Source organism: Urocampus carinirostris, chromosome 2 (assembly GCF_059441175.1).
Source record: "Urocampus carinirostris isolate Australia breed hairy pipefish chromosome 2, RoL_Ucar_1.0, whole genome shotgun sequence".
NCBI lineage: Eukaryota > Metazoa > Chordata > Actinopteri > Syngnathiformes > Syngnathidae > Urocampus > Urocampus carinirostris.
The window spans coordinates 19,154,439-19,164,595 of record NC_142350.1 but is presented as its reverse complement, the minus strand read 5'-3'; the positions used below and the strand labels follow the sequence as shown (position 1 = coordinate 19,164,595).

The 10,157-nt window shown below is 43.8% G+C and overlaps 1 protein-coding gene across 2 annotated transcripts; it reads left to right on the top strand.

Annotated features, from left to right (window-relative positions):
- The first annotated feature begins 1,531 nt into the window (after positions 1-1,531).
- pygo2 (pygopus homolog 2 (Drosophila)) lies at positions 1,532-10,040 on the top strand. Of its 2 annotated transcripts, none has more exons than XM_088329259.1 (3): positions 1,532-1,746; positions 4,317-4,369; positions 6,777-10,040. In XM_088329259.1, exons 2-3 carry the CDS (start codon positions 4,325-4,327, stop codon positions 8,403-8,405), a joined length of 1,674 nt encoding a protein of 557 aa, XP_088185385.1. In that variant the 5' UTR covers positions 1,532-1,746; positions 4,317-4,324; the 3' UTR covers positions 8,406-10,040. The 2 variants fall into 2 exon arrangements, with proteins under 2 accessions (XP_088185385.1, XP_088185384.1); XM_088329258.1 differs by lacking the exon at positions 1,532-1,746 and adding an exon at positions 1,761-2,356.
- The last annotated feature ends 117 nt before the right edge of the window (positions 10,041-10,157 follow it).

Below are 10,157 nucleotides of genomic sequence, written 5' to 3'. Positions count from 1 at the left end.
CTAGGCTTAAAACACACTTCTAATCTACAGCATATGAATTACATATATTTCATGTTGACAATATTTGTGTATTATTTGTTATTGCAACATCCATTTCACCCTGGTCATCCTGAAAGGGGGATTACCACATGTGCGCTCCCTTCTCAAGGTTTCTTCATTTTCCTCATGTTGAGGTTTTTGAGTTTTTCCTTGCCCAAAGAGTAGGCAGATCAGGGGTTGGTGAAATAACAGGCTGTGGTTTGCAATCATCTGTGGTCTGCGTAGCCCTTTGAGACTCCTTGTGATTATGGGTGTCACAAATAAACATGACTTGACTTGACATCTTATTTATCATTTTATTGGCAAAGAAAAAAAGCACTATATGAACCGTGGGATTGATAAAAAAAACTATTTAATTGTCTAATCTTAATTTTTACATAAGACCTACGAGCTGTTTCTTTTGAAAAAAATCATGAATAGATAGGTAATCCTTCCATCCATCCATCCATTATCTGCACCGCTCATCCTCAGTAGGGTCACAGGGATGCTGGAGCCCATCCCAGCCATCTTCGGGCAGTGGGCAGGGGACACCCTGAACTGGTTGCCAGCCAGTCGCAGGGCACACAGAGACAACTCACTTGCTCATTCACACCTCGGGATCATTTCAATGGGTCACCTAACCTGACATGCATGTTTTTGGAATGTGGGAGGAAACCGGAGTGCCCGCAGGAAACTCACACAAGCACAGGGTACTGGTATCTGGATTTGAACCCATAACCTCAGAACAGTGTCGCTGACGCTTGAGCCACTTATCCGCCCCAAAGGTTATCCTAAATTATGAAAAAAAGTATTTGAAACAGAAAAATATTGCATAGCTTGACCTGCTGTTAGCTCACTAAGTCTGTTGTTTAGGTCTAAGTTGTGTGCAAAAATCTGAATCCTTCAGAGTTGGTGCGGGTGTTTGAAATCCTTGAAAATTTTAATCACACAAAGAGATATTTTGAGCCTTATCCTCACGTGTGCCTTATGGTCTGGAAAATTTGAAAAATAAAAGTGTGCTAATAACATTTCATTTGAATTTTTTTTAATTGAACCTATTTGAACCCCATTTCTAACCTTACCAGAGACTCCTTACTACGGCTTTTTCAGTCGAAATACTGTAGAATGAATCTATTTGAAGCCTTTTGGCAGTTACACAGCGAAGTCTGCTTACCTTTTATCCTAAACTTCGGTGTTTATGTTGTGAAAAACGTGTTTTAAGTACCTGTATACTCACTGAACGAGTTAAAATTCTTAATTAAAAAGGAAGTTCGCTTGAATTTAACGCTGCACGGTAGGAGAGTGGTCCGTTCCAAAAACTCATAACGTGGGTAAGTTTAACAGCAACTTATTACATGAAGACAACATTACACGAGTTTACTACCAAATCGTTTTAATGAAAATCATTATTATATAATGAATGTGAAAATTGAATTCCACGTGAAGCTTTAAACTTATGTATACTTCTTTAAATGTATGATTGATTAACTGTGCCCCCCCTTTTAGCACAACTTGTAACATTCCGGGATTCGGGCTATTCCTGCTCGTCCCTCTTTGTCCGGTGGCTAGACAGATAGGCCACGACTAAATTATGGCACTGTCCCCCGTTGTCCTTTTTAATTAGAATTAAATATTAAATATGCTGTGAGGGAGGACCGGTTTGCCGGCTGTGACCCACCTGGACTTTGAATTTTAAAAGGGACGAGCTACGTGAGCAACGGAGAACGGGTACGGTTTTTTATGTTTCCCCCAAGATGGCTAGCTGTTAGCTTGTGAGCTGATGCTAGCCCAGTAAAACAAAATTTCCCGACAAAAACGCCAGAAACAGTTGTTGGCTTCTATTTTTCTCATATTTGGTCGTCTCGAAGGACCTACCTGTATTAAGTCCCAATTTCATGTGTTTCAGTGAGGAATCTGTGACACAAAAACGCGGCTACGAGTGAGCAACTTTAGAATAACGTGGCTAGTTAGCCACTTAGCACATCTGTAATCATTTGAAGACAGTGGGACTCTTTTTGAGTTGTACCGCAAATCAAAGTGCTAAAGGGTTTTATTTAGTGCATGAACACCCTTTCTAAATTCCATATATTGTATTACTTGACGTCGATTTGGAGACCAAATCCCGGCGTGACAGACCTGGGCCAGTCACCCCAACTTCAAGCGGTGTGGTTGTGACAGCCCCCCGAGTTGGTAGACGTCCTACTCGCTTTCGCCGTGGTCATTTTTAACCCCTTTTTCTCTTGCATATGAACGGTGACGCCATCTCACCGGCAGTAGTATTACCTAATGGCTGCCGAATCGGGGAGACTACTGGCGGGACAAGGAAAACGAGGCAAAGGTAGGAAATAAAACTTTCACCTCCATCATCACCTCCCCATCCCCTCTAAAGAACAAAATCCGACTGGATTCATCCATTCGGCTGCACTGGTGCTGTGTTAGCCTCCCTTAAATGTATCTGTATGTCTCTGGTGGTGGCTGTTTCCTAAAGAGGTTTCTGGACTTCTTGCTACGAATGGACAGTGAACCCTCTGCCTATTTGCGGGTCACAAATTGAATACAGAGATCCCTCGGTTTTCTGGGTTAATGGGAACCAGGACCACCCAGGAAAAGTGAAAACCCGCAAAGTAGCGTCGCATCTCTAAAAGTCTTCAAAGGGTTGAACTTACCTGGAGATTATGTCATTACTGACTGAGAGTATAAGACTGTCATGAAAACACAATTTTAGATCTTCACATAATAACACACGAAACATAATAAAAGTGAAATTAATGGTTTTGTTGTCATTATTAAAAGTAAAATTAAACTGGAGTGTTTCTCCTTTCAGAGTAAGAAAGCAATTTGGAGATTGGCCGGCCAGCTGCGCGCTGGTGTCAGGTGTCTCTGAATGGAAATAGATCTCCACGATGATTACAAAGAGACCATCCCGAGTGGTGGCTCCAAGTCATTCATTTCATGGCTAACGGACCTGCCGTTGGCAAGATACAGGGTCCGCAGAGGTGGCCTTAAATAGTTGTTAGCCTAGCCGTTAGTAGTAGGTCTGACTAGCAGCACCGCTTTTGCCTTCTCCCAGACACCGCTCGAGTCGCTTCCGGAACCTGATAATAATCCCACCAAACGCCCGCTGGCGATCACATATTCGTTGCACTCTTCTGACTTTCCTAAGAGTCCAGATTTAATTGAAGAATTTCTTTACAATGTAACCAGCCAATGAAAGTGGTCACCGTGCTTCGTAGTTTGTGTATGGAGGCAGGTGTACAAACCTTGAGTTGTCATCTTCAGATCTCCAAAACAGTCAATGATTCTAAAGGTTTGTCGTTAATAATAACAGTGACAGACTTTGCTATAGGATGTTTAAATCCAACGTTTGTAATTTCTAAAACATAATGTCACCCCTCCAATACCGTGTTATCACATTTTAGATTTTTTTTTTAACACCCGTGTAAAAAACATTTCTGCCCAGCCATTGTTAATGCACGGTGTTTCAAAATCAGCCTTTATAAGCTAGGAGACATATAAATTCACCCTCAATTTTACAATTGACAACCCCTGCTTACCTTTACAACCATCTAATGTGTACTGCAAACGTTAAACTTAAAAAAAGTCCTGCATGGTGTCCTTTAACTTTTTTCTAACGTTTAGCATGACAATTGACATGCCATACCAATTCCCTGGTTGATGAGCATAGGAACTGTTGCTGGCCAAATCAAGTTTTTCTGGCCACTGATACTTTCTGCTGATTGCAGATTTTTGCAGCACTAATATTCTCTTAAGAGATACGGGCGTTTGAATTGCAGAAGGGTCATGGCATCAAATGCTCTACTTCTTTCTCAAACTTTAAGGATGCTCTTTAGTTTTTTGTGTCATTTCATGTTTAAAATAACAGATTTTCCTTCCACTAAGTGAGTTTGCGAATGGGCAGGGGTTCACTGTACCTGGGTATCCTCATGGTTTTTCCCTGTCCTCCACTCGTCTTCTACCTTGTTTACGGCCTTTCTCTCCCCCATATGCTCTTTTCTTGCGATTCTGATAGTAACTGCCTGGGTGTATGGCATCATGTCTCTGTCACTTCATTACCATCATCCCATCTGTTAGAAATGAGACAGGCAAATAAAGGCTCCAGTTCTTTAAAAAAAAATACAAAATAAAAGCTGATCCACTCTGTCACTAAGGGGTATTGGCCAATCCAAATGTGGTGTCTCTCGATTGGTGGGACATTAACCTCATTATAACAAAATTTCCTTTTAAGTTGGAAAAAATGTTTAGTACTTACTTTCTACCTGTTTTTTCTTTTCTTTTAGCCTCACAAATGAAGAGCCCGGAAAAGAAGAAGGCAAGGAAGTCCACGTCACAGGTTAGCTCTATTTGATGATTGCATACAGTGGAACCTCGGTTCTCGACCATAATCCGTTCAAGAACCCTGTTCGAAAACCGATTTGGTCGATCACCGAAAATCGTTTTTGCCATTAATTCAGATTCAGATTCAGATTCAGATCTACTTTATTGTCATTCTAGTACACGTGTATACAGAACGAAATGTCGATGGATCTGACTCCCACAGTTTCCCTCAGTGTCCTTCAGTGTACAGATATAAATAAAGCTGTATTGTGTTATTTACCATAGTGCCGATAGTGCAAGAAGAGACGCTAACCAGATGTGCAAGATGGGCAGTCAGGTTAACAAGTCAGGTACACAGTACCATTATATTGTAAACAATAACACTGTAAGTAATAACACTGTAAGTAACAATAGTGCAGAGATCAACCTGTAAAGTAATCACTTTAATCCGTTCCAACACCCTGAACGCTTACCACGAACGTAAACATGAAGCTAACCCAGGCTAATCGTACGTTCGCGTTAGCGTAATCTTCCGTACGAAAAATTACGCTAACATGAACGTGTACAACTAAAAAAATCAGGTCATTTACACGTTCACCGATATCTTAATCGAAAGCAAAAAGAAGTGCGCGCGCACGTCATAACAGTTCTTCACAAGGGGTGGGGGCAATCTACACCCGTACGCCGCTCAGCATCGCACCCTAGCGTACCGGCGTTCGAACTCCGATTTTTTTTGAACGAAAAGCAAAGCAAGAGTTTCTCAAAATTTTTGGTCGAGAACCGATTTGTTCGAACTGAGAGGCATTCGAAAACCGAGGTTCCACTGTAAATCCAAATATATGACATGGTCAGAATCTTCTGAACAAATATGGATTAACATTTCAGCTCATCGTGTGTGTGATATGGTTCAAGAAGATATCGCGGCAAACATGAATGGGTCCTGCTATGTACTAATTAGATGCCGATATTTGGGTATTTGGCGGATATCGATATTGCAATATTATGAAGCCGACATTGAGCACAACACACAGTAAAAGTCGCCCTGAGCCTTCTGATTGGATAAGAAACCGGGGAGAGCCTCTATAGCCGGAAGTCCCCACTTTGGACTGTCCGCAGACACAGACTGGAGCGAAAGTTGGGGCTGTGGCGAATATTTTTATATTTGCGAATATGTTTCACATTCGCAATGAGCTTCTTTTTTCTCTCCACCCCGTTTGTGATCACTCTTGACTGAAATGTTGAGTAAATGTCGTCAAACTGCTGCGACGCACACATGGAGGCAGGAAGCACAGATGTTCTGCCTAATTCCGACTCCTTTGCAGAATCGGACTCTCCTTCGTGTTTACGCGGACTCGGTTTTTCCTATGCTTCTCAGCGCTTCTAATGGAACGAGTGTCGCAAGCGTAGTCAGTATAAAGTCAAGTCATGTTCATTTGTATAGCCCTTTACCACAAGGAGTCTCAAAGGGCTGCCCAGACCACAGATTATTGCAAACTGCAGACTACACTCTCTTTTGAGAATGCTGTGGAATGCTCCGCCCCCTGAGATTCGATCTGCAACCTTAGTTGATCTGTTCAAATCTAGGATTAAAACACACTTCCATTCTATAGCATGTGAATAATTCAGTATCATAAAAATCAGTGTCAATATTTTTTCTAATATTGAATGGTTTATAGATAATCCATCAAAATTTAATGGTAATATGGTCAACTGTTGAGGAGAAAATACATAATTATCAGATTGCATCTTAATGCGGTTCTAGGAATAGACAGTACCATTTCAAAGCAGGGGGGTGTTTCCGGCCCTGTGTCTTAAATTTGTCTTTTGTTTTCCTTTTATTATTATTTGTTTAGCTTTTATATCATATTCAAGCTTATCCCGTCCTATATTAGGAAAAAATGTTTTAAAAATGCTATAATTTTGGGGGGTGCTCGCGCCCCCCAAAACGGGCTGGTTACACCAATCTTTACAACCATGATTAGTAGGACACAAGTAGGCTTTATATAGCTTACTATATTATCCATGTGCTATAATAGCCTTATTGCAATGCATGTTTGTTGTTTGTAGTCGTTCACTTATCGCAGCAACCAGATAACCGTTTTGAACGAGACCCTGGTTTTATTGGATATCCCTGTGTAAACCACCACACATGTTGGTCATGTGAAAGTGAAAGATTAGTCATGTTGGTTGTGTTGAGATTCTAAATTATGACCTGTAAAAAGTCATTGCGCAAGTCATGTTTTATTTGAATTATTTTGTATTATTAGAATTTTCTTACGCCAATTTTTAAGCTTTTCCAGTATAAAGGCTAAAAATATCGGTTATCGTCCTCCCCTTAATACAAATAATCTGGATCAGCTCTGAAAAACCCATATCATTCGATACTTGGTACTAATACTGCATTTCTGTTTTATCACTTGTAGGCGGCGGGCTTCTCGCATCTCACTGAGTTTGCGCCTCCTCCCACTCCTATGGTTGATCACCTGGTGGCCTCCAACCCTTTTGATGATGACTTTGGTCCACCTTCAAGGCCCGGTGGAGGAGTCGGGCCTGGAGGTGCACCGTTCCTTTCCAGTCCAAGTGCAGGCGGTGGAGGTGGCTACGGTGCCACGGGCCGGATAGGCGGCGGGGGCATGGGTTTTATGGGGGGCCCAGGTGCTGGACAGCCTGGACCAGGACGCAGACCACCGTTTGGACCGCCATCCAATGCCGGACCAACTCACCACCAGCTAGGCTTTGGAGGTATACCTGGTTTTGGAGGAGGAGGAGGAGGAGGCGGGGGTTTCCCTCCAGGAGGGCCATCACAGTTTAATATGCCGCAGAATTTTAGTCCCCCAATGCACCCCGGGTCAGGGTTTAACCCCATGTTGTCTCCCAGTGGCATGGGTGGTCCTGGAGGAGGGGGCCCACCCCACCCCCGATTCAATATGCCATCACAACAGCAACATGGACAGGGCGGGCACCCGTTTAACAGCCCACCATTACCTGGTGGAGGAGGCCCTAGAGGGCCCCCTCATGGGCCCATGCCTCCCATGGGTGGCATGGGGCCTGGTCAGGGGATGAACATGATGAGTGGGATGGTTGGTGGCCCTGGAGGCAATATGTTGGGGGCACTACCAGGCATGGCCCCTCAAGGACAATTCCCTCCTTCGCAGGATGGTCCCTACTCTGGTCCCAGTCCACCCGGACCCGTCAACGAGAATGAAAAGAACTTTGTCGGAGGAGGACCTCCATCAGGGCCACCACAGCAGCAGCAACAACAACTTAACTTAAATCCAAACGGGCCACCTCCACCTAATAGTACCACTCCTGGTCCCCCTAACTCTGGTCCACAACAGCCTGGTGGAGACTTTCCAGGCCACCCTGACATCCAACAGCCGAATGCCAGCACACCTGGCCAGCCTTCCTCAGTTCAACCACAGCCCAACCCTAATTCCTCCCCTAGCGGACCCCTGAACGGTTCGGGACAGCCGCAGCATCCCCCTTCCAATAACGCCAACACCCCCAACTCGAACAACTCTGTCCAGCTGCAGCAACAGTTAACTCCGCCCAACTCTGCTCAGGGCTCTGTCCCTCACAACCAGCAAAATAACACCCCTGGTATTGGCGGCCCCATTCCCAACACGGCCCCCAATTCAGGTCAGAACAACATGTCCAACAACAATGGGAGCAACACCCCTGGCAGCAACCCCAACCCACCTTCCAACTCCACCTCCACACCTAACACGCAGTCCCCCCTACCCGCCGGCCCATCCGGCCCCTCGGCAGGGCCCGGATCAGGCCCGGGGAAGCTGGGCGGTCCCGGCATGGTATTCCCCTGCGGCCTGTGCATGTCTGAGGTACACGACGACCAGGACGCCATCCTGTGCGAGGCTTCGTGCCAGCGCTGGTTCCACCGTGACTGCACGGGTCTGACGGAGCCCGCCTATGGGCTGCTGACACGGGAGAGCGCCGCTGTTTGGGCCTGTGACTTCTGCATCAAGACCAAGGACATCCAAGCTGTGTTTGTGCGCCAGGGACTGGGCCAACTGGTAGCTGCCAACGAGAGCTGAGGATTTCCGAAAAAGGAAGAAATAAATAGAAAATTGACGAGCCCTTTACCCGTTCACTACATTACCAACAATTGACATTCATGTTTGTCTAAAAATAGCACTTTTCAGTGAAAACAAAACCACACACACGCTACAGAAAATGAAAGTTACGAATGTAACTGCTGTTCTATGAGTCCTGTACGACCGCCAGAACATTTTGTCACTCGGAATCCCTGTGTTCATGCGAGAAGAATCTTCAGTGTATCCGGTGCTTAAAGGAGCGCCTCTGGCGGTCAGGTAGGACGAAATAGAAAGCGATGAATGTCAGTTAAGACACACAAGACTCTTATTTTTGGGGACAAGCAGCACTGACACCAACACACTACCTCGCACACACACAAAAAAGCTTCTGCGCTAATTTGAAATCCCCACACAGTCTAAATTGATGCCAAGTTCAGCTTGAGTGACCCCCGATTGCCCCTCTTTATATTTATTAACGTCACAAAGAGTGCCTGAACTTTGATTATTTTTTGTTTTTTTATGTCCTGGCTATCAAGACATGAAACAATCACTGCTCTGTCATGTTTAATCCAAAGCAGAAGGTAAAGGGGAGTTTGTGTTCTTTCATACCTCACAGCAGGGGTGTCAAACACACGGACCGCGGGTCATATCAGGTCCGCTCACAGCATCAATCTGGCCTCCGAGACAATGCACAGAAACACATGAGGAAAAAGAGGCAAACAACGACCTGCAGTTTTAAATATGTCCGCTTGATGCTGCCAAAACTAGGCGCCACACCACTAGGTGTATTTCTCTTTCTCCTTTTTTCGTTTTCTATTATTTTTCTCTCGCTCTTTTGGTCTCGCGTTTGGTCTTCCCCCGTCTTTTTCTCTATTTTTCACTTTCTTTTTGCTTTCGTTTTCTATTTCTTTCTATTTTTTCTTCTCTATTTGTCTCTCTTTTCTTTCTATTTTTAATTCTCTCTCTTTCACTCATGTATATTTAGTCTCTTTGTCCCTGTCTCGCTTTCACTCTAAATTTCTTTGTTTCCTTTTCACTTTCTCTCCCTTTCCTTCACCTTTTCTCTACTTTCTGTTTTTCTTCCTGTTTCTCCGCCTCTTTTTTCTAGCTTTTTTAGTTTTCTGATCTACTAGTCTAGGCACCTGCTGAAGTGTTTATTTCCATGTGGCCCCTGAGCTCAAATGAGTTTGACACCCCCTGCCTCAGAATCAAAATCAATGTAAATATTGACACCATCAAAAAAGCCGACTGATGAACAAAACCCCCAAGTTTAAAGAAAAGTATATATATGTGACATTCTTGTCCTGAACTTAGTAGTGCTTTGGGAGGTCTTTATTCTATTAAAAAATGGGGCGGAGTCAGAAAATGACTCCTGTGATATCTGGACACCAAATGAGACTTGGGTTTGTTATTCTTCCGACATGATTTATTGTCCAAGTTGCCTTTCTTTCGTTTATTGTGTACATTTGTGAGTGTTTTGTACTGGCTGAGTTTTGTGCTGTGGTGTAGCGCCCTCTAGCCCAAGCTGGAGAAATAACATCTGGTGAAAGAAAGTGAAAATGAGTTGTGTGCGCATGAGTGTGAACTGGGAAGGTACTGACATTTGAAGTAAAAACGAGATTCTTTTTTTGTAAACCAGTCTGATTAATTTCTCGCATTTTGGGGGGTATTTAATTTGAAATGACAGTGTGTATTAAACAACGCCTCCTAGTGTAAAAAAACTGAATTGTTTAAAATTTCATGTTTCTTTCA

Coding starts and splice junctions, on each gene's coding strand:
- pygo2 (XM_088329258.1), top strand. CDS start 2,305: ATGGCTGCCGAATCGGGGAGACTACTGGCGGGACAAGGAAAACGAGGC. Junction 2,357..4,316: donor ACAAGGAAAACGAGGCAAAG/GTAGGAAATAAA, acceptor CTTTTCTTTTAG/CCTCACAAATGAAGAGCCCG. Junction 4,370..6,776: donor CAAGGAAGTCCACGTCACAG/GTTAGCTCTATT, acceptor TATCACTTGTAG/GCGGCGGGCTTCTCGCATCT.